At 37.1% G+C, this 26,139-nt stretch overlaps 4 protein-coding genes across 8 annotated transcripts; 2 read left to right on the top strand and 2 right to left on the bottom strand.

Annotated features, from left to right (window-relative positions):
- The first annotated feature begins 426 nt into the window (after positions 1-426).
- Positions 427-7,700, top strand: LOC122315143. 2 transcript variants are annotated; one of them, XM_043130915.1, is made up of 6 exons: positions 427-783; positions 987-1,179; positions 3,256-3,342; positions 4,322-4,708; positions 5,704-5,854; positions 6,577-7,700. In XM_043130915.1, exons 1-6 carry the CDS (start codon positions 713-715, stop codon positions 7,590-7,592), a joined length of 1,905 nt encoding a protein of 634 aa, XP_042986849.1. In that variant the 5' UTR covers positions 427-712; the 3' UTR covers positions 7,593-7,700. The 2 variants fall into 2 exon arrangements, with proteins under 2 accessions (XP_042986849.1, XP_042986850.1); XM_043130916.1 differs by having other exon boundaries at positions 4,496-4,708.
- A 507-nt stretch (positions 7,701-8,207) lies between these two features.
- On the bottom strand, positions 8,208-12,052 carry LOC122315142 (protein NETWORKED 2A-like). Its single transcript, XM_043130914.1, has 2 exons — positions 11,650-12,052; positions 8,208-11,258 (listed from the first exon to the last, which is right to left on the bottom strand). The coding sequence occupies exons 1-2, from the start codon at positions 11,741-11,743 to the stop codon at positions 8,413-8,415; spliced, it is 2,940 nt and encodes a 979-aa protein (XP_042986848.1). The 5' UTR covers positions 11,744-12,052; the 3' UTR covers positions 8,208-8,412.
- A 1,212-nt stretch (positions 12,053-13,264) lies between these two features.
- LOC122315144 lies at positions 13,265-16,715 on the bottom strand. Of its 4 annotated transcripts, none has more exons than XM_043130918.1 (3): positions 16,556-16,715; positions 14,981-15,555; positions 13,265-13,914 (listed from the first exon to the last, which is right to left on the bottom strand). In XM_043130918.1, exons 2-3 carry the CDS (start codon positions 15,441-15,443, stop codon positions 13,865-13,867), a joined length of 513 nt encoding a protein of 170 aa, XP_042986852.1. In that variant the 5' UTR covers positions 15,444-15,555; positions 16,556-16,715; the 3' UTR covers positions 13,265-13,864. The 4 variants fall into 4 exon arrangements, with proteins under 4 accessions (XP_042986852.1, XP_042986851.1, XP_042986854.1 ...); XM_043130917.1 differs by having other exon boundaries at positions 16,379-16,715; XM_043130920.1 differs by lacking the exon at positions 16,556-16,715 and adding an exon at positions 16,098-16,364.
- Positions 16,716-20,167: 3,452 nt separating this feature from the next.
- LOC122315148 (argininosuccinate lyase, chloroplastic) lies at positions 20,168-25,674 on the top strand. Its single transcript, XM_043130927.1, has 6 exons — positions 20,168-20,605; positions 21,236-21,616; positions 22,546-22,694; positions 23,190-23,481; positions 23,950-24,114; positions 25,009-25,674. Exons 1-6 carry the CDS (start codon positions 20,282-20,284, stop codon positions 25,255-25,257), a joined length of 1,560 nt encoding a protein of 519 aa, XP_042986861.1. The 5' UTR covers positions 20,168-20,281; the 3' UTR covers positions 25,258-25,674.
- The last annotated feature ends 465 nt before the right edge of the window (positions 25,675-26,139 follow it).

Genomic DNA, 26,139 nt, shown 5'->3' on the forward strand with positions numbered 1-26,139 from the left:
GGCTGTCTGGTGTGACTCCACAGCCTTCTTGAATGTTGTAAACGATTCTTGTAACTGATTAAGTCTGGTGCCTTCCGCCATTGTCTCTATGAGAAAGAAGAAGATCTTCACTTCTCTGATACCACGTTGTCACAAGACTTCTCTAATAGTGCAAGAATGTAACTGAAAGAAAGAGGTTATAGAGAGAGAAAGAGAGAGGAAGAGAATTCGGAATTGAATTGTAATACTTCTGATATCTTTATTGATGATTTACGTACTGTATTTATACACGTAATTCATATGCTAAAATACTATTAAATCCTTGTACTATTAATGGGCTTTTCATTATGAGAACTTATACCCAGCCCACGCACTCTTCTTTGGTCCAACTCTGGCCCGGCCCATTGAGCCCATTTCACCCCTTATACTCCAGCTGCTGCCCAACCCTAACCCTCAGCATATGACATACGCTCTCTTTCTCTTCTACTCTCCTCTTGCGGGCTTCCCTTCCCTCCTCCGCGCGCTCTCTTTTTGTCTCTGAACATTGTAGCATCTAGGATTTACAAGGTTTTAGTGTTTTGGGTTTAGAGTTTTGGCTAATTTTTCAATTATTTCTCTTTAATAGGAATATTTTTCTCCGGGGTTCGGTGAATTTCGCGCCATTGTTTTACTATTACGCCAGTTTTCGCTGCTCGTAACATGCCATTGTTTTACCACGACAACAAGAAGAAGAATGCTTGAAAAAACCAAGAAGGTCATGAAGGGCTCCGTCAGTGAAGAAGACATCTCCACTCTCCTACAAAGGTCGTCCCCATCTTTTTTCTCGTCTATTCTTTCTCTATTTTCTCTACAATTCTGAGATCGTGCATGCATATGTGTGTTCGATTCTTTTCGTTGATAAGTTTTCGTGGGGATTAGTTTTCTATTTTGTGTCCCTGTAATTTGGGGGTATTTTGAGCGGATAGGACTTTAAAATTGACGTGGTTGAAGGTTTTGGGGCTTTCCAGGTATACGGCGACGACAGTGCTTACACTGCTTCAGGAAGTGGCGCATTGCCCTGATGTTAAGATCGATTGGAACACGTTGGTGAAGAATACTTCAACTGGGATTTCTGATGCTAGGGAGTATCAGATGCTATGGCACCATTTAGCCTATCGTCACGCTTTGCTCGGTAAATTGGAATATGGGGCATCTCCTCTGGTAAGTATGTAAATGGGCCTTTGTCCTCAATAAAATTTTGTTCATCGATTAAAAAAAAAAAACGCTGCTTTGATTTTAATGCATATCTTTTCATGACTTCCTTGTATCGCTAAACTAGCATGCATAGGCCACGCTCTTGTATATGTCCCCCATACTCGGGCCTTTTTCTATTTTATGCTCAATAGAATTTTCTTTAGCGATAAAAAAGAAATAAGTTTGATGTTTTTCCTCGAATTTCATATTCATTTAATGACTACATTTGTATGCATCTGTATTTCAGTATTTGAATGCTGAAAACAACTTGGTTGGTGTAGTGGTTTGTTGTGATGAATATATGACGGCTAATAATAGTCAAGTTATATGCACAAATATTATTGCATACTAGCTATTTGGCACGTGCTACACGCCTAGATGATGCTTTAAATATTCTTTAAAAAAAAGTGGTTGGTGTAGTGGTTGGTTGTGATAGATTTATGAGAAAACAGATATATATGACAGCTAGTTGTAGGCAAGTTATACGCAAAACTATTATTGCATACTAGCTGTATTGGCACATTATACACACCTAGAAGATGCTTTAAATTTATTATGTGTTCTAAGAATTTCCACAATCCTTGGAACACATGTTTTGGGGGTATCATTTTTTGGGTATTGACATTTTTTTTATTGGCACCGGGTGTCCGGGAACAAAGTCTCCACTAATCCTGACGCTGCACAGTCCCTTGTCAAGGAGTTTTTTGCAAGTGCATTTTGGGTAATTTAGGGAAATCCTCCTAGTTCAATGGTCCCTAGAAATTGGTTGCCTCTAAAGGTTCGAACCTTAGACCTGGAGGGAGCATACCACCAAGATCAACCCCTAGGGGTTCACCTTTTGGACATATTAATTTTTTTTTTTTTTAAAGTAATAAGAGATTTTATTATAAACGAATGTATAGGTGAAACCCATGTGCACAGGAAGTGTAAAAAAGGAAACACCTAAATACATTCTATAATACGGAAAGTGACATCAGAAAATCATGAACGGAGGATCCGTTATTCCCTAAAGTTGAAAACCAAAACAACAAGGAATGTACAAAGAAGTTCTAGATTTGTTCAAGAGCACTTTGTCATTAAAACACCGCTCATTCCTTTCCACCTAAATGCACCGAATAAGACACAAAGGAGTCATCTTCCAAGCCTTGCCCACTTGAGAACAACCATTAAGCCCATTCCAACACGCAAGAAGGTCAACCACTCTCAATAGCATCACCCAAGCCAAGCTGATCCTATGAAAAATGCCATTCCACAAAGCCCTTGCCACCTCACAATGCAAGAGAAGATCCACGGTTTTCCCATTCTTTTTGCACATGAAGCACCATTCCATAACTATAATATCTCACTTCCTTAAATTATCCAGCGTCAAAATTTTCCCGAGGGATGCAGTCATGTGAAAAAAGCCACTTTGGAAGGCACATGGGAAATATATGCAGTCCAAATGAAAAAATCTATTCTCTCTCTATTTTCAAAAGTGACTTGCAAAAAGCAAGATAGTAATATATTTAGCCTATGAACTCGATTCGTTAGAGTATTATGCAACATGACAATCAAGTGATCAACCAGTTACATAAAATTTAAAAATATAACCATGATATATGATAGCTATAATCAAAATAAAGTACTTGGCCAAATTAAAATATGCCCAAAAGAAAGAAAGCAGAAAGAATGAAGATATTGACTTCCATGCTAATGTATTCAATACAATGCAATCCTAAATAATATAATCATCCGCATCATTAAGCATATGACCATCATTATTATCATTAAAAATATGTAACCCGCATCATCTTTAGAATCTATATCATCTAAGTTAATTGTCCAGACAAACATTAAGAGTTAAAACTGATATTTTATAATTTTTTTGTAAAATAAAAAGTGTGCCTCTTGCACTTTAAGCTCTCTAAAAAAAGCACACACAAAAAAGAAGCTGTATTATCATTGTTACACTTTCACTTATCTTAAATGCTTCTCACATGCTTGGCGTATGCTTAAGATACATGTATATTATCATTGTTACACTTATTCTAAATTTGATTGCAGGATGATGATAGTGATTTAGAATATGAAGTTCAAGCTTTTCCCACAGTTAGCAGTGAAGATTTGACAGAGGCTGCAGCATGTGTGAAGGTGTGTTGACTAAATTGCTTACTAAATGACTAATTTCCTTCTTATTTTGTATTTTCTGGGTTAACTCCTTAGTTGGAGCGGTTTGGAAAGATGAATTGACTATTCGTATTTTGAAGAAATTGCATTTTGTGCATATAAATTACCATTGGCTTTTCAATTTGCACCCATGGTTTTAATGGTTAGATCTTAACCAAGAGTGTGATTTTTAGGGTGCAAATTTGTAGTTGTTGTAGTTTAAGGTGCAAATCGAAAAAACAGTGGTGGTTTGGGTGCAAAATATAGTTTACCCTTGTATTTTTCACTCTTTGATGGCCAATAGCTCTGCCATTTCTTTATAAGCAGGATAAAAAAATTTAGTCAGCTGAAAATATAGTGTTACCCTAGCATACTGGAAATATACAAGAGATCCATGTAACTAAGAAAAGAGAAAAAGTGCTAAAAGAAGAAACTGAAAAAGCTACATTGTTTTAGACCACTATCCAATGAAAGAGGGTATTGGTCAAGAGTCTTGCTTGTTCTTTGTTTAGAATTATCCTTTTTAGACACTAAAACCTGGCATATAAACTAGATAGACATGAGTAGGTTTTTTCAGGTAATTAGAAAACTGAATTCAGTAAATAACACTGTTAAGAAGAGGCTTTCCTAAGGTATGCTTAGGCGTTTCTCTTGTATATCTCCTGTATACTTGGGCTTTTGTGTACTCTTTTGATCAATACAAATTTGTTTACCATTAAAAAAAAAACAGAGAGAGAGAGAAGAAGAGGCTTTCCTTGTTTTTGATAGGCAACTTCTGAATGATTCCAAGAAGGCAGGACATTGAATCCTTTAGAATATGTACTTCAGTTTGCTTATCATGTTTTTTTTACACATCTGCTGGGGATTCAAATTTTGTGTCCATCACAGTGCTTGAATTATTTGTCTATTTAACTGGTTCATGGAATTTAAGTCCCTTGGTTTCTGAGAATGGTTGTTTGTTCAGGTACTGGTTGCCTCTGGTTTGCCAAGTGAGTCTAATCTCCCAGCTAGCTCAATAGTTGAGGCTCCATTAACTATAAATATTCCTAATGGTCCGTCATCTAGGGCTTCTACCAAAAATTTAGAAGCCACTTGTTCAATGCAAGGAATGAACATTACTGTTCCTGTTTCTCTTCAGAAACTGCCCCTTCCTGCAGCCACACCTGCTGAAGGATTGGATGCGAATGGATCAGCCAGTGGCAGCATGCCTCCTCGTAGGAAAAGAAAACCTTGGTCAGAGGCAGAGGATATGGAATTGATTGCTGCCGTGCAAAAATGTGGCGAAGGAAATTGGGCTAATATTTTAAGGGGAGACTTCAAGGGTGATAGGACTGCTTCACAGCTATCTCAGGTTCTTTACCATATGTCAATTAACCGTTTTGTAGCTTTATGTTCTCCTTCTCTATGTGCTTTCTTTCCATCAATGTCATTTCTCCTGTCATGTAATCAATGGAATCTATAGACTTAAATGCTCCATGTGTAACTATTTGATTAATGGTTCAGAGGAATTTTTTAGGATATAGCCATTTTCTTATGCATGACTATCATAAAAACAGGTGTTTGGAATCACCTGACCCCATCTGTGATTGACTAAGGAGTTTAATATTTCGTCCTATATAACTGCTGGATTTTACCCATTTTACAATTCACATGCTCCATGTGGTCTAGCTGAACCACGTGGCTGTGGATCAGATGATGGCTAGCTCATTTATCAGGAAATTGTTGGGGTGTACCATTTTTAGACAGGCTACTAAGGACTCTACTTCAACAGGATGTGATTGCTACGGACTCTACCTAGGTGGTTTTGTCAATTGCCTTAATTACACTTATCTACTACCATCTACTACCATATTAAAATCCGTTGTCATCTAGTCCGGTCAGGATGCCTGGGTTTCACCCAGTTTTCCCGGGTTCAAATCCCGGCAACGGAACTTTTACACTTTTGTTAGTTTTGATTATGGATTGTCTGAAGGGTGGATCACAAGATAAAACTTAATCCTTGCATTTATCTCTTGGTGTTAGTTTTGTGATCGTTTTTTCCTTAAACATTTTTGGGTTTTTTTTAACCTTTTCCCTTACATTTATCCGACTAATAATCGGGGTAGTTTTCTGAACACTTGGGATGTAGTTTAATCTGGTGAACTTATCAAAAAAGTTTAATCTGGTGAAACTATACCTCTGTCAATTCTTGAGCTTGTCATTTGCACTTGTCTTTACTCTCTCTCTCTCTCTCTCTCTCTCTCTCTCTCTCTCTCTCTCTCTCTCTCTCTCTCTCTCTCTCTCTCTCGTTTGTGTGTTTTTCCCCTTTATATTCTGCTAAAAGTTATATTTTTGCGACATATACAGAGGTGGGCTATTATCAGGAAGCGACGTGGCAAATTGAATGTGGGACCCAACTACTCTGGTTCACAACTTTCTGAAGCTCGGCGGGCAGCTCATCATGCAATGTCCCTAGCCCTTGATATGCCAGTTAAAAACTTAGCAGCAGCACGCCCTGGTAATCCTTTACTCCATTTTATTCTACTTTTAGTTTATTGAAGTGACTGGGGAACAATATAACAAATAATCCTGGAGGACCTGCTTGATTTATATGTCTGTTTCACTTTTAATGGATTTATTTGTGAGACTAATATATTTATTTTTTCACCCACAATTATGAATCTAGACACTTGATGGGTGCATTACTTCTTTTGTGGAGGACACACCTGTTTGAAAACCTACACTAGCTGTTTATCTGTTATCCCATAGGTTGTGGTGTGGTGTCAACGACAGCTGTGGTTTCCGAATACTAGCCATCTATGTCTAGATAAGGCCACCACATCAAAGCTTCTTTGGTGGTTGATCCAACCCTTAACTATGCTTGAATTGTGTGGGGATCTTATATTTCTTTTTCATTTGGAGAATTTTTTTATGGGTAAGATGTTATATATCAATCTAAATATGGATTAAATTAATTTTTCTGGTACCGTTGGGATATGATTTTGACAAGGTGAGCAGATGATGTGTTCTGAGAGGACAAGACAAATGATGCGGTTCTTAAAACCTTTAAACTAGTACTACTTTATCTGGCTTGCGAGTCTACTAAGTTCTGCTGAACTGGACGGGATGATTATTACCATTTTCATGATTAGTTGCCTTCTATCTTTTGGTTTCTGATGTTTTGGATGCAGTTAATTTTACCTGTTTAATTTGAATGATCTCTTCTTGAATTTGCAACAGCTGGCACAAATACACCCAGTAATTCTGTGCTTCCTCCTATAAGTACTGCCAGTGGCGTAATACAAGCCCAAGACCAGACTCAAGAAGGCTGTGACCCTACAAAATCTTCTCCGATTGGATCATTGGGTGCCATAGCAAAATCTCGAGTATCCTCTATAAAGCCCTCAACAAAGCCTACCATAGGTTCAGATTCTGCGTTGAGAGCAACTGCAGTTGCTGCTGGGGCCCGCATTATCTCTCCATCAGATGCTGCATCATTTTTTAAGGTTACTCAAGCGAAGAGTGTTGTCCATCTCAAACCCACAGGTAGTTCTTCAACCAAATTGCCGATGCCTAGCGGCATGTCACTTCAGTCAGGGACTCAAAGTAATGTACACTTTGTCTGTGCTGGCCCTGAAGCCAAACCATGTTCCTCTCATGCGGGCATGGTCACAAATATGGTTGCCTTGCCCACTGTTCTGGATACTCCATCCGCTTTTGCCACTTCATCGAATATGTCATCTGAACAGACTGATGCTCTTATCTCTAGTCTGCCCTCTGAAGTCCTGCCAACGCAAGAGATGAAGACCACAGAAGAGATCAAAGTTTCTACGCCAGTCTATTCACCCAAAAAAGAAGTTCTAGAAGATGGATCTTGTGGTTATCAAAATGTAGGGATAGAGCAAGTTAAAGAAGATAGAGCCCTTTCACCAGACATGGACGCTGAATCCAAGAAACAAAGGACTGATGTTAAAAACCCCGATGGTTCTTTGAACACAAAGACAGCGGAAAGTGATCGCATAGTTGTCGACAACCAGGCTGAGGCTAGACAAATCGAAAATGATAACGTTATGATGGGTTCGCCAGTTAGAGGTAACAATCATTCTGCTCTTGAGGTGAACTGTGAGAATCAAGGCACGCATGAGAGATGCGCAGATTCATCAACGACAATATCAGATGGATGCGGTGAAAAGCTGGAAGTCATGTGCAAAAATGAGGCTGGCAATGAGATTGAGGGGGAGGATAATGTCAAGTAATTTGTACAATTTGTAAATTTAGATGTTAAAATATAGTGGAAATTAAATGGTGAGATGAATATCTTTCTCAATGGTGTAAATTTTTTTCAAAAATTACTTCTGAGATAATGGCATTGCTTGGGATACAATGCAAATACAAATGCACACGTGCGTGCACATGTGCGCTACTGTGTGTATTAAGGTTATGGAAGGAAAAGAAAAGGGAAAACATATTGCATGCAGACATAAGACCGTCTTGCCATAAGCTGCAAGTGAAACTATTTACTTGAGATAAATCATAAAAATCTTTAGTTATTGGGACTCAAGTCTGATATACATGAGGTGGGATTATCGGACATTGTTTTTACATTTTGAGTAATACATGCAGTAGTGAAACATGCAAGAACTGTTCAGTCACTTTAAAAAAGAGTGGAGTCTATTATTAAAAAATTAATTTCTTTTCGTATGAATTTCATATTTATTTATTTTTTTGAAAGGAATTATATGTCGTTTGCACGCTCACAAGTTACGATTGTAAGTATTATTTCTCAATGCAGAGGCAGGAATTATAACTGCAAGTCTCCAGTTAGAAATGTGCAATGAATCAAACATAAGTTATAACATCTGGACCTTTGATGGCCTTTAAAAACATAATTTGTTTAGTGCAGATGTTTTTATTTTCTAATTTTCGATGAATGCAATACAAAAAATCCGAACGGGATTAAACTTGTGATCTCCCTCTCGTTTATGAGATGTTTTTGAGGATTTAGCTTACAAATCTTTTGCCTTTCCCTTCTTTTCCGGATTTTTTGATATGTACAACTTCGGAAAGGCTAATAATCTACGTGGGCAGCCCAGCAGCTAGATCACTGTACTGTTTCTGCAGTGCTGGATTCACACACGAGAAGATTGATGGCTTTTGCTTCTTCAACTTGACCCCAAATAAGAAAGATCGCAAGGGAATTCTAGCCCCAGTTATGTAATATTTCTTTGACGCTGAAATCCCAAGTTCATCATCCAGTTGCGCCACTGTTTTCTCAACATCAACCTTCATTGCTCTTACACGGTTGAGGCCTGCTTGCAGTTCATCTGAAACCTTGTTGTTCTCCTGTTTCATGTTGAGAACCTCACCTTGAAACTTTGCAGCTTTATATTGACTAAGCTCTGTCTTTTCGGCTCTGGAATCTGCGTTGGATATTCTTGATATCTCATCTTGAATGTTGCACAAGGATGAGAATCTACTCTGAAGTTCTTCTTTCAGCAATGCATTATGCTCCATCCATAATGACAGTTCAGTTTGTATTTCTCTCAGGTGTCTGTATATTGGTCGGATATCTGATTTTCCTGTTTGGTGTTTACCACCTCCTTCTTGCTTCTTATGCTTTAGTTCCTTTAACTCTGCATGCAAATCCTGGATTGATGACTGGAACTTCTGTATCTGATGAACTGATGTGCTAAACCTCAACCAGAACTCTAGATTTTCCTCCAGGAGTCCATCAATATCTGAACGAACTTTCTCTTCAACAGGCGAAGTAGCATGCTTTTCATTATCCAGATTTTCCTTGACCTTATTTTCCTCCTCCTTAGTGAGAGTTGTTTCCAAGTTTGCGGGCGATTCCTTGGTTGTTTCTGTGGGTTCAAATGGTTGTTCACTAAATAAATCAGAAAGTGACTTTTGATTCTTGTTTGAAGATACGGTATCAGAGTTCTGGGAGGTAGCTGCTTGAGGTTTGCTTTCCTGCTGTATGTATTTATACTCCGGCGTAGTGTATGGACTTGTTTGTGGGTTGCTTAATTTCCGAAGTAGAGTTTGGATCACCTCATCTTTTGAGACAATAGCACTCTTCAGTTCTCTTATCTGGATCCCCATTTCGCAGATGCTATCCCTGTTTTTATTCTCCACCTCACTCAGCTTCTTCCTTACTGACTTAAAATTGTGAAGAACTGAAGTGTACTCCTCTAGCAGAATCTTTTCCCTGTCCTCTAACCCCCTTACAAACAGCTTCCTCCAGATTGGCTGATCTTCTTCCTCCTCTGCCTCTAATTCCCGAGTCTCAATATCAAGATCCCCATCTACTATTGGAGAAGAATCTTGCTTCTCATCTTTCTCCTGCTGCATTGGTTCCTCGGGGTTTTCGGGCATCAAACCAAGGTCATTGCTCGAGTCTGTTTGGTTTTCGTCTTCCACTGTGTTGGAATTGTTGAGAGCCAAAATCTCATCATCCTTCTTCTCTTCCTCTTCTGCCATCACCTCCTCTGAGATCACTGGCTCGTCCCTAGGAACCATCTTATCACTATTTTCGACCGACTTATTCTCCGGTTCTGCATCAGGAACAGCTTTCACTTCCTGGAGGAATTCCGTATCCTCGACCTTCTCATCCTGCTTCACAAGCTTCAGTTTCCCTGAAAGATTATCAAGGCCACAACTAGCTTCTGTGAAATGTGTCTGGAAATTGTTGCTTTGGTGCTCCACACTTTGGTTAAGATTTTTTACTCTCCTCAACTCCTCCTCCAACTCTTTTAACTTTTTGCTCATAACATCTGAACTTTCCACCAGACTCTCCTTTTCCTCTTCCAATCTTCGAATGTGTGCCTGAAGCTCATCTGTTTCAGACCTTAGTCTCATCACCATAGCAGTCTGAGTAGCGAGAGAAGTTTCCAGAGTAGCAACCTTATTTACAAGTTCATCAATCTTATCTGCTAGTTCCATTACAGTGAGTGAGGTTTTTGAATTCAAGTCAATCTGTTCCTCAATCTTCTGCCGTGGCAATTCCATGCCATGGTCTTCTTGTTCCTCATCAATATTGATCCCTTGGTCTATATTCTTCAACTCTAGACTATTGCTCTCTAGGCAATCTGCTCGTTTGGAAAGGAACTCGGCTTTGAGAGTCCCAAACTTCTTATGGGATTCCTCAATCCTTTGACGCTCTAGTCTTGCCTCTTCCGCTGTTTGCTCTTGTTTCTCTTGCAACTTAACCAAGGTCTGTTGGCATGAATTCAAAGCCGTAGCAACCATCAAAGTTCGAGCTTCATCGTCTTCAATAACAGTGCCTACGCCAAACTCATCTTGCAAATCGCTAACACTTTTATGCATTTGAGTGATTTGGCATTCAATTTCCCAGAACTTTTCATACGTGCGTTTATACAAGCTGTGTACAAACTCCTTTTCAGTTTGAAGTGCCAAGATTTCTTTGTGAAGCTTGTCGATCTCTTCTAATGCTTCCGTTTTGCTCAGTCCTGAACTCGGAACTGCAGCAGCGTTAGCAGTAGTACTAGCAGTTCTTTTAATGGGTTTTTGCCTTGAGACTAACATAGATTGGCTCCTCAAATCCTTCTTTGGAATGTCTGGGACTTTCGGAATGCTTGGTTTAGGGACAGCGGCAACATCCTGGTCCTGATTGTTTGGATCATCCGAAGGAAAGGATGTTCCCGGCAGATTTTCTTCATCGTCATCCATTGCATACTGAGCCCTTTCGGGGAAAACTGTGGCAATGGTGCGGTTCGCACTTTGCAGTTCTTTCGAGAGGTGATCGTATCTCTCTGCCAGAGCTCTGTATGCCCGGAACGCTTCTTCCACGAAGTTTATTAGCTCCGGCCTCCTCCTGTAGTACATCTCTGCCCTCTGTGCAAAGGAGTCCCCATCGTTGTCGATGATTTTGAGCGTTTCTTTCACCTTCTCCTCCAAATCTGTAATTATTATTATTATTTTTTTTTTTTAAATGCATTTTAACAGCTTCGATACTCTCAAAATACAAATGCATGATGTTCTTACAAAAGAAAAATCTGCATTACCCAACTGGGAATATCAGACACAAGCTCTCAATGTTCTTACGATAGCACATTGATCATTTTGATTTACGCACTCAGATCTATGAGTTACATAGATAGAAAATGGTAAGGAAAAATGAATTCGGGGAAATGGAGGAAAGCTTAAGCATTCGAAAGCAGAGACTTGAAAACAAAGAGGTAGAACCAAACGTGAGTCGGTGCAAACCAACAGAAAATTGCAGCAGTCTAAGATTGATTGAACAAGTCGATGAGATTGGCATTACGTATGAAAAGAATTTGAGCGGCATACCTTGGAGGTTTTGTTCCAGCCATCTCGACTGCTTTGTCCTTATGTGGCTTGCCCACCACCATGAATATGCATTACTTGCTGCTCTGTGCAACATTCTCTCTCTCTCTAGAGGAGAGCCAAAGAGAAAGAGATGCTACCCAAGAGAAAAGCAACCCTGACCATGGCGGTGAAGGTGATTTTGATGTTGATGTCGTGAACAAAACAGAAGATGGCAAAAGAGAAACAAAGCTTGGTAAAATGCCTGATCATGGACACGAACATGGAGGGGAGGATACTTCGCCCCGACTATAGAAGCTGGCATCCTTGAATAGCTTTAATTTTGTTGAGGCCTTAATAGGGATGTCCACGTGTCACATCTTGGCTTTGCCAATCTGACTACCTAGAATTAGAGGGGAATTTTTTTGTTGGGTATGAAGATTCCAACATACCATGGAGTTGCTTAAATACAACACAATTTCTTAAACTCCTCGAAATTGAAATCAGAGGTCAGGTTTTTTCCAGGTAAGCATTTATCATTCTAGAATGTAGTAAAAGTGGAAAATGCCTCAAAATATATATATATATATATATATATATATATATATATATATATTTTAATAAAAAATTAGATAATCATAATCCATAGAACTCTTACTCAAATTTACAAAAGGGAGAATGAATTATATAATAATAATCTTCTAAATGTGATAATTGTTACTGTGGTAGAATATGAATTATTTAATTTAAATACAATAATTAATTTAATCCATAGAACTCTGTTAGGAATGGTATTAGGTATAGATGGGGTTGGAGGTTTTCTCACCCTATGTATGACAGACACGTTGATTGAAGACTTTTTCCTTTTCTCTTTTTATCTCCTAACATTGACTACTTGTCCTAACTGTAAGATTCACTGCATGAAAGTTGAGGAACCATTGGTCACCCACCACTGCCACCAGACGCCGACTTAAACGACCCAACACTCTCACGTCAACACATGTTTAATGATGAGAAAGTTCTCCACGCTTTCCCTTTGCAGATACGAATGTTGTCGGCTCTGCTGAACTCCATTTTCTTCCTTATAGCATACATGTGAACTTGGATAGAGAAACGGAATGAAGTTGTTCACTTTCGAGTTATTATTATTATAATTAAATTATAATATACAACATAAACTATAAGGAAAATGATATGCCCCTCTTGAAATTACCGTTCGGATATTTTATTTTATTTTTTATTGTTAAAAAAAATGACTATTAATAAAGTGTATATTTTTATTTTTAAAAAATGTTTGAAAGAAAAATAAATAAATAAAAAGGTATAATTTGAACTGGTGGTAAGTTTGAGAGGACAAATTCATGGAACTGAACATCACCCTAAACTAAATTGGAAAAATAGTTGTAAATATTGTAGCTTTTTAATACTTTGGAGTATTCATTTGAACCCCTTTATATAGTTGGGAATCAGCATTGCAAAATGGTGTTTTTTAAGTAGAGGGTACACTATATATTTTACCCCAGAAATATGGTATCTTTCACAAACTTCATGCTCTGAGGGATAGTATCTTTCACAAGAAAGACAACACGCCATCATTCCCCTACGGTTATTTACCATTTAGAGAGACACAGAGACTCCATTTTATGTACAATCATCTTAATATTAACATAATATTTACAGTCATCTTACAATCAACAGTCACATTAACATATAACAAATGCCTCCTTCCTATATGTACATCAAAGAATTATGGGCACACACTCCTACTACACGCTTTTTCCTTCACCACCTTAACTTTCTATCCAACTCACACCAATTGCTTTTCTTCTTTTTTTTTTTTTCCCCATTTTTTTCTGTCTAAGAATTCTCATTACCATTACATCACACTTTTATATACATGTTCAAACTCAGATGGCAAAGCAGCAGGTAAGAAGGCAGCAGCTCAGTCCTTCGCCGTCAAACTGGATAGGAGCTGTGAGAAAGGAAGTTCTCTCCCAGCACTGAGAGCTACACCCATCCCTCATACTTCGCCATTGCTGCTCTTTGGAATTATATCAGGTTGGACCTGACATCAGCAAATCCTTGCTCTACTAGTACCATCAAACTATGCACATCTCTTTCCTTTTTTTAACTTCTTTTCCTTTTTTTTATTGCTTCTTCAACTGTACATAAAATTTATAACTCATGACAGAAGCAGCATCATAAGCACCAATAGTTGATCACCAGCAGTCCATGGAAGTTAGCGGCTTTGAAGAGAAGAGAGCCACTGTTCCATATATTTCTCGCTCTCTGCACATTGAAGCAAAATGCAAAAAAGGAGTGAGTATGAGTAATAAGCACATTGGAAATGTCTGCAGAGAATGCCCACGAGTCAAAACAAAACATAGATGATGCATGAAGACTTTACTTGGTAGGATATACAGAGTTGGAGAGCTTGCTAGGTATTCCTTAAATCCCATACTATATATAATCTAATTATCCTATCGATTTGGCTGTGCTAATATTAACAACAATACTCGTACATATCCAGGAAGCCCCGGGTCTTGAATTCACTCCTCTTACATTATTAGCAACTGTGTCATGTACCAGCAGACTTTACCATTACGTTAAATGTATTAGCCTATATCAGTCAAATTAATTAAAAAGACTTCATACTTTGTATGTTTATATCACAAGCATCTTAATAGAAAGTGATAACATCCATAGTGCTTTCTTCTATATCAAGTCAATTAAAAGAACAAGTTATATAAGCCACATTTGATGATAAGCATTTTCTCAGCTCCATGAAAGATGCAAACATTCAACATCCAATTGAAAAGTTGAAAGAAGGCAGCTTCTTTAAATGAGTTTCACAGATTTCTTTTTTCTTTCATTGACGAGTTTCACAAATTTCCATTTTCCTCTGCCGCATTTTTATGGGTACAGGAAGTACTAAATTAAGCTATTGCTCATGGAATCCACATAACCTATATCAGAGCCTAGGGACACCAATCACTCCACAGCCCATTGCATTTTTGCATTCGGGTCTCAACATTTTTGGGTAACTCAAGGTCAGTGCATCAGGGCTTGGCAGAACTTATTTGAATGGTGTTGCTTCCTACATGAATTTCTCCCACTTTCTATTATTAATTTATTATGATCCAGATATAGTAAGTTTTTTTATGCACATTGAACGCCAAGTAAATTGACAGGCTCTATTAGGCAGTCAAATTCTCTATATGAATCAACAATTCGAAGCAATTATAAGATTCTCCTTTATACATAAAGGAAAACCATCTCAACCCCAATAATAGAAATTCTAGTCAGCAGGTAAACAATGAAAACAAGAACATGACGAAGAAGAAGTATCTCTTACCATCTGAATAACTATCTGGGATGTTGCCAACAGTGCTCAAAATGTTCTTCTTTGAATCCTCCACCAGATCATTGTAACCGTGCCCATAGCATGGAACCAGCACAGCAAAACTGTCGTCAGGATCATCATCACTCTGGAACCCATGGCCATGAGGCTCCAACCATCCGATTGACCAATCTGAATCATCAGACTCTGTAACTGAAACACACCCCCCATCAGATGGGACAAGAACAACATCATACTCCCTATCGATCTTCCGCTCTTCCCGACTATGCCATTTCCGCTTCACCCTTCTCGATGAGGAGGCTATATTGGCTCGTTGCACCGTAGGAAATTTCAAAGCATCGGAATCCAACATAGTCGAATCAGATGAAGAATTTATAGAGGATTTATTGGAGATACCAGGCTCCTGATGCTTCCCACTCCACCGCCACCATGAAAGATTGGTAAAAGCCACGGCCATAAATTCACCTAAAAATCCTAGGCAATGCAATTAATCCCTTTATCTCTAATGCCCGGTGCTTGGAAGCGAAAAAAAGATAAGAAATGGTTTCCGCCTCGTGCACGAATCTTCACTGAAAATAATATGATCGATGAACGTACGTCAATATCCGAACTTTATATGGAAGCTCAATCAGGAGTTAGCAATAGAAAATAACTGGAAAAATAAAAATGTACTCACTTACATGAGCCCTATGTAGCAAAACTATAGCTTTTCGTAAAAAACTTTATAAAGTTTGGTTGCAGGGAAATCAGAGAAAAAGACAGAAGCAATGAGACCTACAAAATCGTCTTGTTTGATCAATTGCAAAGTGCTGACAAGTCTTTGGCTTAGTCAATACGTATTGGATTGGCTTTTTGGATTAACAAACAATAAAAAATATACAAAAACTCAAATTTTCCCTATCTCTCTTTCCTCCAGATTTTCTCGGAACCAAACATAGGCATATGGGTATCATATAATTTAGACACATAGTTACATAAACATCTACTAAGTCATCTTTCCTAAAGAAGAAAACAAGCATTTATCGAATTTGGGGCTCAAAATGCAATGAACAACGCAGAGTCGGAGATACGGAGAACCAAAAAAAAAAAAAAAAAATCTCAAAGAACCCACCTGACTTAAAAAACTTGTTCACACGGCCAAATCTTTTTCATATTATTGTCATTTTTAAAAGATCAATCTCTCTCATTAGCTAAATCATCAAAAGAATCAAAACCCATGTTTTTTATTTCGGATTTGCAATCAAAATATCACCGAAATCACCACGGATGGGTTGAAGTAAAATACAAAATCAAACACATATCAACTAAATTATATTCAAAAACATCGAGACTTCATATATATATTATTCGATTCTACGGGACCTGCGAAACAAGAACGATAGCGAAAGCTACCTTTTGCTCGTAGAAGCCCAAGTATCCCAACATACGAAATGAAAAAAAGCCTAAATTCATGCCGTGTCGCTCAGACTTCGAATATTTGACGAAGATTCAATGCACCCAAAAAAAGGAAAACAGAAAGACAAGTAAATAAAAAAGACTTTATTTCAGATATATTGAGCCAAGATTTACATTTGGCAATGGAATCTCAGGCCTTTATCCCTCGCCGTTCTACGTAAAGAAAAAGATTTAAGGGCAGAGCAGGAGAGAATTCCGGGAAGGTGGGGAGAGAGCGGGGCGAAGGCAGGGGCGGTTCTATATATGGCGTGTCGTATCGAATCTATCGATCCCATTCCCAGCTCCTCCAATAGTTTGCAAGCAAAATATAATTAAATGAAGTGGGTGGGCCATTTCTGTGCTATTACGTGGCGCAAATGGAGTGACCCACGGCCCGCAAGTATGTACACGTGGTCAATTATTGCTTTTTGATTGGAAGATGAAAAGGAAAGCCGTGGATTTGGGTACAGAGTCTGATCTTATAACAAAATTTATAGTAAATTTAATAATTTTTTTAATTATTATTCTTACATTTTTTCTTGATAAACAGAGCATTAATGATCTTTACTTTTATTATTTATTTTTTAATTAACAATTAAAATTGACTTGGCGGGTATCCGAAAAATTCTATTTTCGAGTTCATTTAATAAAATGTTTTAATAATATAATTTAATTTAAGAAAATAATTTTTACAATTTAAATCCTACAAATTAAATATTATCATTTAATTAATATAGATTATGTACTATATATACTGATTTAAAAATAAAATAATTTATTTATTAATTGTAGAGTAATAATAAATGTATATTTAGTGTTTGCAAGTTATGTACAGTACATTTGTGAGACTTACCATTAAAAAATAAATTTTTTATACGTCTGAGATTTGAGATTTGTTCACCTTTTTTAAAATAAATACGTAAGGTTTATATACTCTGAAATTATAAATATTATTTCTTTTAATTATAAAGAATAATATTATATACAACTTACACACATTATAAATATCATTTCTCAATGTGAATAAATATCATTAATTATAAAGAATGATGTGAGTCTAGATTTATTGATTATTTAAAAAAAAATAGAAGATTTATAGAACTTGCAAATATTATAAATATCATTTCTCAATCATAAAAGAATATAAAATTCAAAATAATAAACATAAATACATATTTATCATTTCAGTTGATGAAAAATTATACTTACCATCTTCTACCCTATATACTAACTTGTAATTTATTATTTTTTTATTCTAATTAAACATATATATTGATATCTAAATAAATATATATATTTAAATAAAATAATAAAAATAAATAACTAGCAGCATTACACCCTCATAGATACTGCAAAAAGCTGGAATTCTCCACGTGCCAAGTGGGGAGTTAAAATTTGTGTCCTGCTTGATCTGGTTGACGCTGGCGCGGTTTTTGCGTGCACGTGTGTTTCAAGTAACTCTTATGGCCTTTGGTTTTTTCCCATTGTATTTTGCCTTTTCAGGAGCCAACCATAGAGAGATGATATTTCTAATTTGTAGATTAGGTCACTTTTGTTCATTTACTTAAAAAATAATAATAATAAATTAAAAATTTATAAGAAAAAATTATCTTTTTAATAAATAATTTTTTTAATAAAGTGCTTTAAATTTGCACACTAGGCTGTATTTGGGTGTTGTTCAACACTTCTGAACTCTTCTCACTACTATTTATTACTTTATTATTAATTTTTACCTATTTTTATTATTATTTTTTAATTTTTATTTATTTTTTATTACTATTCATTACTTTATTATTACTTTTTATTACTATTCACAATTCTTCTCAACACTTCTCAACGTCCAAACTCACCCTTAATACAAAGATAAAACATTATTCTAAATTTCTATGCTGAATTAATATTGGTACCCTTTAATATCAATTATTATATCACCTTAATTTAAATGGAAATTCCACGACCTAGTCAACACGTCACGTGTAAACTTATGTGGTAATTAACTCAAACTATGTCCAAAAAAACAAAGAAAAAATATCTCATGGAGCATGGTAAAAGCAAAGTCGAAGTTGAATACAGCTTTGTTGTAGGACCAGATCAATTCATTAGTAATTTAGAGGAAAGGGACGAAAACGACAACGACCACGGCCATTTATGTTTGTTTTTGTTATTTCCTGGAATGTAGGCTAATTGGGCATTAATTATTTACGTTCGAGGACTAAGACGCGGACAAAAGACCAGAGTGTTTGGTATAATCCCACTCCCATCTACCTAATTAAGTACAAAGCTCTCTATCTCATTGATCACAATATAATTGTGGATTTCACATTAATTAATTAATTATTAACATCTTCAATCATTCGTTGGTGATGGCTGCGCTTGATAATCCAGCAGCCCACATGGCACGTGGCATGGGCACATGGCCACGAGATCTTTCACGAATCACATGGCTATATATCAACAACTTGTGTTTAGTCTTGGTCATCACCTTTACCGGCCATATTAAAATAGAAACTTAAATGCCTACCTCCGGATCGATTGGACTTATCTAATTTACGTAGAGTTTTAGATGATCTCTCTCCAGGTTATCTTAGTTGAATATTAGTCTCTTTTTTAGATATTCTTCAACTACCGACACTGGCGAATTCAGAAATTTACTTCAAGAGAGCCAATTGAAGTTAAAAGTATAACAAGATATTTTTTATTTTATTTATATATATATATTTTATGTATAGAACTATCATATAGTAAAATTTAAAATAAAAATAAAATATGTTTAATATAATTTATGTATTATATATTAATATAATTTTTAATATAATTTATATATTAAAAATATATATAATATATTAAGAACAATATATCATTGAAATAAAAAAAATATATAAGTAAATAATATATAAGATCAAAATAAATTTGTAAAATAAGCTAAATTAATTTTTTAGAGAGGGGGCAACATAAGATAAAATTAATATTATTTAGTAAATTATAAAATATTAATATATATTAATTTTTTTTCAAACTTTTGGGGGGCCATGTGCCTTAATAGGTCCGCCATTGACTAGCGAAACCAGCAACTCATCGAGAAAGTTACAAGAAAATCATTAAAAAAATTTGATTAAGAAGTCATTTAGATAGGCTAATGTTAATATTTGTTTTATATTTTATCATCTTGAATCATACTCATGGGTATAACACATTTTAAGTGATTTCATATGTTGAATACTTAAATGGAAATTAATTTAAATGTACCACGTCGCACATATCATTAGGAAGAATAAGATGAAGGATAAACATTTCTCTCCTAAACATAGAAAGATTACGAATTAACGTTAACCAAACATACTTTCTACAAAATTGGTATTTGACTAGAAATGCACCATAGGAATTTTTTTTTTTTTTTTTTTTGGGGTGTTATATATATATATATATATTTAAAGAGTACTTAATATGCTAGATTATCGTCTTATTTTTATCTTAATGTGTTGACACGATATTATAACTGTAATAATAATAAAATAAAATAAAAGTATAATATATATTGTAACTACTCTTGAGAAAGAAATAAATAAAGAGTCGATTTCAAAAACTAAAAATGAATAGTCAACAAAGGCCGAGCTTTACTTATCCCCAGACCCAGAGGTTGGGCCTGTCAGCCCAAGTCTGTAACTCCAGTCCGGATCTGCATTTACCCGACAACAAAACCTTAAAAATAATAAAACAAAAACCAAAAGAAAAACCTCGTGAAGTTCTCTCTTTAAACCCTCCAATCGCAACCAGTGTCTGACTCAAACTTACACCAAAACCCACTGACAAAACCCACTTCTCTTTAAACACTCCCATCGCCCTCTCAGCTTCACTTTTTTAATGGAATCGTTTACCATTTCTTCTACAAAAGCATTCTGCTTGCCCCAACTCCGGATTTCCGGTCCCGTCGGCCACAAGCCTCGATCGGTCTCGTACGCTTTAACTCGCCGGCTGCAGGTACGGTGCGCCGCGGAGACCATGAGCTCATCGCACGCCGATGGAGTGGCGGAGAAGGCCAAGGAGACCAAGCTCTGGGGTGGACGGTTCGAGGAGAGCGTAACCGATGCGGTGGAGCGATTCACTGAGTCGATCTCATACGACAAGGAGCTGTACAAGCAGGATATCATGGGGAGTAGGGCCCACGCGACGATGCTCGCCAAGCAGGTCTATTCTTTCCTTTGATCTTTAGTCTGTTTGCTTCCGGAGAATGTGTAGTGGAGATGAGTAACTTCGATTGAGTGTTCTGCTCTTCCGTGTTTGTATAGTGCTCCGGTTTAGCTGCTGGGAAAATGTGAGAAATTTTTTAATTGAGCTAGGTAATTGCATGTTGTACGGACACGTGGCTGAGTCAAGTCGAATTTTTATTTTTATTTCGAGGATTTCAACCGCACAGGTAGATATTGCTTTACTTTCATCAGTCTTCTTGGCAACTTAACAGCTTCTTCGGGCCACTGATTTCACAAAATGAAAAACTCTCGGGACCAATCATTTTTATCCAATTACAATTGAAAATAGCAAAGATGTAGCCCTCTATCTCCCTTCTTATCTCTTCTCCGTCTTCTTTTCTATTATATTATATTTCTATCAGTACTAGACTCTATTGTTAAGTATTTTCATTTTTTTGTTTTTGGGCGGGGTGTGTGCTGAATCAACTAGAATTCATCAAGTGTAAACTGCTCAAATTACAGTTACGGAATTTCAGGAAAAAAAATAAGTTTACTACTTATGACATACTCATCCAGTTCTCACAGGACGCAATTCAATGACACTGGATGATATGTCACTCTGTTTCAGGGATTGATGAGTACCAGTGATAGGGATAGTATTCTTCAAGGTCTTGATGAAATTGAAGGGAAGATTAAAAGTGGGAATTTTGTTTGGAGAACTGATAGGGAGGATGTGCATATGAACATTGAAGCAGCACTTACTGATTTGATAGGGGAACCTGCCAAGAAACTCCACACAGCTCGGAGCCGAAACGATCAAGTTTTGACAGACTTTCGTCTGTGGTGTCGTGATGCCATTGATAAGATTATTGCACGCATCAAACATCTTCAGGCTGCACTGGTGATCTTGGCTTTGAAAAATGATGGCCTTATTGTTCCTGGTTATACGCATTTGCAAAGGGCTCAACCGATTTTACTGCAACATCTTCTCATAGCATACATTGAGCAGGTTTGAATTGATTCATTTGTGCACTAAGCCTGCGGTGGAAGGCTTCTGTTTATGTTTGGCTATGCTTTAAGGCATGAAGATAATATGATTTTATGCAGTGTTTTAGAAAACTGAACCATTTAATAAACCCAAAACTTAGAGGCCCAGTTAGTGGTTCGACTGAGCTGGGACTGTGAAATCATAAGTATTTTATACTTTTTATGCAAAAATTTAATGCTGAACTTAAATGATTAAAATGATGACACTTTTATGAAGTGAAGTTTAGCCTAGCAAACAGTTTTGTACTAAAATGATCGCAAGGCTTGAGTTTAAATCCTAGGATTTGCGAACACATATATTTTTGAAGTTTTTTTAACGATCTGTACAAGGGTGAAATGCATACATATATAATTCATAAAAAGTAAAGTTAGCCACGTGGCTATATATATATATATTTTTTCTTTGATAGGCAAGCAAGTGTTTTGTTGATGAAACCAATAGGCATAGCCCATGTACATGGGACTATAAATATCTATCTCTTGTAATTATTATAAGTTCATTGAATTTAAGGGATGGAATTGATATAAGAACTAAGAGAAAAGCTTAAATCTGATGGTTTGGGTGTTAGTAGACGATTACTTGATTATTTTTTCCATTATGTCTTGATGATGGGTTGTTCCTTAGATGACTCTTGTATGGCTGGAGCTATGATTTGTCATTTGGAATGGAATTTGTGAATTCTAGAGTCTCGAGTGATAACTTCATTTTGACCATTCAAAATCGCAAATTTGACTGCTAAGTATCTTTTTGCCCTGCTACTTACATAAGTAGATATAAAAAAGGCAGGTGATCCTGTGATAGTTTAAAGAACGTCACGCTTTTCCTCTTGCTAACTTTTGAACTGGCTTGCGTCTGCTAATCATAAGTCTGGCCACAATGTTGTGTTGTAGCTTGAACGTGATGCTGGCCGTTTACTAGATTGCAGAGCTAGGCTGAATTTCTGTCCTTTAGGTGCATGTGCACTGGCTGGCACTGGCCTTCCCATTGATCGTTTCATGACTTCAGATGCTTTGGGATTCACTGCTCCCATGAGGAACAGGTATGCCCTTGATAATTTACTCCTTGGTGTGTTGAAGGCATGAACTTAGCGGTAACATTAATGAATGTTTTGTACTTGGACTGCGCCTTTTATTAATGAATGCTTTTACAGTTTTTGGTTTTTTGTCTCCCCCACAGTCATTCTTTAATTCCCATCGCACATCATGCATATACATGGCGATTCTATGGTTGAATTTCATCTTTAGAGATCTTTCTATCAGTTTTAAGGATTATTTTTTATGGTTGAACACCACAGAAGAAAGCGAGAACATGTTGCATGGACAAGTCAATATGTTATAGAATGAGGCATCGGATTTGTAATGGTGGTTTTCAGCATAGCTTGATTCTGCCCCCACAAGATCAATTTCACGAGAACCTGGAAGTGATGCTTTGTTGTCCATTTGCATTAATCTACTGCTATTATTTGTTGTATTTGACCTGCTTCTTGATCCCTGGCATCAACAAATAACCGTTTACATTTTATCTTTTTGAATAGTATTGATGCAGTTTCAGACCGAGATTTTGTTTTGGAGTTTCTTTCTGCTAATTCCATCATGGCTGTTCATCTTTCTCGGCTTGGTGAAGAATGGGTACTGTGGGCTTCAGAGGAATTTGGGTTTATCACCCCAAGTGACGCCGTTTCCACAGGAAGTAGTATAATGCCCCAGAAGAAAAATCCAGATCCAATGGAACTTGTTCGTGGAAAGTCTGCCAGAGTCATAGGAGATCTGGTTACCCTTCTCACATTGTGCAAGGGGCTTCCCCTTGCCTACAACAGGGATTTGCAGGTAGAACACTTCCATTTTTTATTTCGTGGTGGCAAAATCTACTCATGGCTGCCCCCAGGAGGAGGTGGAGGGGGGGAGGTTCAGTTGGGTCTGTTTCACCTTTAGGCTATTGAAACCTGACACCCACTTCTTGGCTTTCTTGCATACTAACGCACATGCTTGCTCATTACAATCATCCAGTAAAAAATGTACATGTGTATGCATCTACAATGAGTTTATCTATAAATCTTTTGACAGTTGCCAAAGATAGCATAGATGCTCTTTCTGCGACGGTTGTGGATTTGCTTTACTTCTTTCTGAGTATCCTGATCCAGTTGTCTTGCCAAAGCTATGGATTTCATATAAGACAAGTTTCAAAAGCTAGCTTACATTTATATATTTATTCATCCAAGAGGAAGTCCTCATCTTTTCAGTCAGTCACTCAGATATTTTTTATGTTTGATTATGAAAGTGATTTCCTTGATGCAGGAAGATAAGGAACCTGCATTTGACAGTGTAAAGACAATTTTGGGGATGCTTGAAGTGTCAGCAGAGTTTGCACAGAACGTTACCTTCAATCGGGAGAGAATACAAAAGGCTTTACCTGCTGGTCATCTTGATGCCACAACACTTGCTGATTATCTTGTGAAAAAGGTAAGCCATATATTGTGATACCCCATATGATAAGAATAAGGGTAGGTGGTAAATGGGATCCCCACGTTGCTTGGGAATGAGAAGTTCTAACTCTTTATAATGTTCCAATGGGCAAACTTTTTCACTAATTAGAAAAGTTCCAAGTTCTTTGATTTTCAAATACCAACATGATTGAAAATACAGCACTGGAACTGCCTGCAGCCTTATAAGAAGTTCCAGAGTTGACCGTTATTTGTTATCCCCATGGAATCTCTGTTATAAAAAATAAAAATAAAAAGTGATTAATCGGGCTGGGCCAAAATATATTTCAACATCAGGTAAGTAGACATTCTTGACATTCCAATAGCTGCTAAATGAGAGAGAAAGGATGATGGTGATGAATCCTAGTGTCCATAAACTCACGCAGAGAGATGGAGAGAGGAATGGGGATGGATCTTTCTATTTATAAGTTCTCTTGGTTAGAGAGATAATGCGAGGTACCTATCAAAAGGACAAAAATGAGAGATAATGCAAGGTAAGTGGGATGTGTTAAGCGCATGCCAACTTTCCTTGGATTGTCTATACAAAAAAAAAAAAAAATTGCAGCAGTTGGGAAGTAATGTTAGGCAAAACTTGGAATATGCAGGTCAAAACAAGTCCAAGACATGGGCATAACATTTCTGCATCTCGGATGCTGTACTACACACTAGTTATCAGTCGCAAACGACCAATCTAGTTCTGGATTTTTATATTCCTAATTTATCACAAATCCCCCCTATTATGCGAGGAATGTCTCGTGGTAAAAGAATGGTGGTTCACACTGAAGTGCTAGGTTTTCTAAGTACCATCCCTTCCATCTCTCTCTGGTTTCTCAAAGTTGTTCTCCTAATCTTCTTTTTGTTTTTCTCTTTGTAGGGAGTACCTTTCAGAACTTCTCATGATATAGTTGGAAGGTCTGTCGCCTTCTGTGTCTCAAAAGGCTGCCAGCTTCAGGACCTGCATCTTGATGAGCTGAGAAGTATAAGCTCAGTGTTTGATGAGGATGTATATGAGTACCTTGGAGTAGAAAATGCAGTTAAGAAATTCAGCTCGTACGGATCCACGGGATCAGAGTGTGTATCCAGCCAACTTGGCTACTGGGTTACTAAGCTTGGAATCAACTGAGTCTGAATCTAGGAATAAATGGCATAGGAGATCATTTACCTGACATGAAAGTGCTCACCCTAGTTGGAAAGCCATATCTGGGGTCTTGGAAATGGTGCTGCAGCGGGAATAAAAGATAACGTTATTGGTAGGGGATATGATATGCTGTTGGTGATGCAAGAGCAATGCTTGTTGTAAGGAAAAGTATTTAATGAGCCATATGACCCCTTGATAAGACTCTGTCTTCCATTTTAGCTTCACCTTTTAACAGTAGGAGTTCTCAATTTCGTGGTTGTTATTAGGCAAAATGTGATGAAATTGGTTTTCAAGATCACATTTTGCCTGATGTGATTTGTCTTCTTCTGTTGAGTTTTAAAGTAATCGAATTCGGTACTTGAATTAAGATTTGTGAATTGCATGGGTGGATTGAAGTAGAAATGTTGATGCCCAGCGGTCGTCATTGTCAACATCCATCTTTTTGTGTCATTTTTCGAAACCACAGCTTTCCTCGATACCCTTTTTATGCTCACGCTGGACTTGAGCACCTTCGGCTTTAACGAACCCGAAGCAATTAATCTACTCAATTCCAATTAATCTTCCAACGACTCGACCATGGGAGCCCCTCTCAACGGCACCAAGCTCTCTGGGCAGGGCCCGAGTTTAAAGCTTACTTACACGCATGATCACTTCAAATGTCATGGCCTGTTTCAATGTCACAGGCATTTTGGTGCCTGAATCTATGTTTCTGTATGTAAGCATGGAGCTTTCTGGGAGTATCTAATCTGGCTTTGGAGGTTGATGCATATATTTTTACTCAATGCATGCTAGCTTATAATGCATAGTATTTTCCTCCAAAGTCGCCAACATTAGATTGAAATGCAATTTGTTATCTACCGAATCCTA

Source organism: Carya illinoinensis, chromosome 7, assembly GCF_018687715.1.
Source record: "Carya illinoinensis cultivar Pawnee chromosome 7, C.illinoinensisPawnee_v1, whole genome shotgun sequence".
Taxonomy (NCBI): Eukaryota; Viridiplantae; Streptophyta; class Magnoliopsida; order Fagales; family Juglandaceae; genus Carya; species Carya illinoinensis.

What these genes read in the sequence shown, in the direction of transcription:
- LOC122315148 (XM_043130927.1), top strand. Translation starts at nt 20,282, where the DNA reads ATGGAATCGTTTACCATTTCTTCTACAAAAGCATTCTGCTTGCCCCAA. An exon ending in CGACGATGCTCGCCAAGCAG is followed by an intron (nt 20,606 to 21,235) that starts GTCTATTCTTTC and finishes ACTCTGTTTCAG; the next exon opens with GGATTGATGAGTACCAGTGA. An exon ending in CTGATTATCTTGTGAAAAAG is followed by an intron (nt 24,115 to 25,008) that starts GTAAGCCATATA and finishes TTCTCTTTGTAG; the next exon opens with GGAGTACCTTTCAGAACTTC.
- LOC122315142 (XM_043130914.1), bottom strand. Translation starts at nt 11,743, where the DNA reads ATGTTGCACAGAGCAGCAAGTAATGCATATTCATGGTGGTGGGCAAGC. An exon ending in GCTGGAACAAAACCTCCAAG is followed by an intron (nt 11,259 to 11,649) that starts GTATGCCGCTCA and finishes TAATAATTACAG; the next exon opens with ATTTGGAGGAGAAGGTGAAA.
- LOC122315144 (XM_043130918.1), bottom strand. Translation starts at nt 15,443, where the DNA reads ATGGCCGTGGCTTTTACCAATCTTTCATGGTGGCGGTGGAGTGGGAAG. An exon ending in CCCAGATAGTTATTCAGATG is followed by an intron (nt 13,915 to 14,980) that starts GTAAGAGATACT and finishes TTCAATGTGCAG; the next exon opens with AGAGCGAGAAATATATGGAA.
- LOC122315143 (XM_043130915.1), top strand. Translation starts at nt 713, where the DNA reads ATGCTTGAAAAAACCAAGAAGGTCATGAAGGGCTCCGTCAGTGAAGAA. An exon ending in ATCTCCACTCTCCTACAAAG is followed by an intron (nt 784 to 986) that starts GTCGTCCCCATC and finishes GGGGCTTTCCAG; the next exon opens with GTATACGGCGACGACAGTGC. An exon ending in AGGCTGCAGCATGTGTGAAG is followed by an intron (nt 3,343 to 4,321) that starts GTGTGTTGACTA and finishes TTGTTTGTTCAG; the next exon opens with GTACTGGTTGCCTCTGGTTT.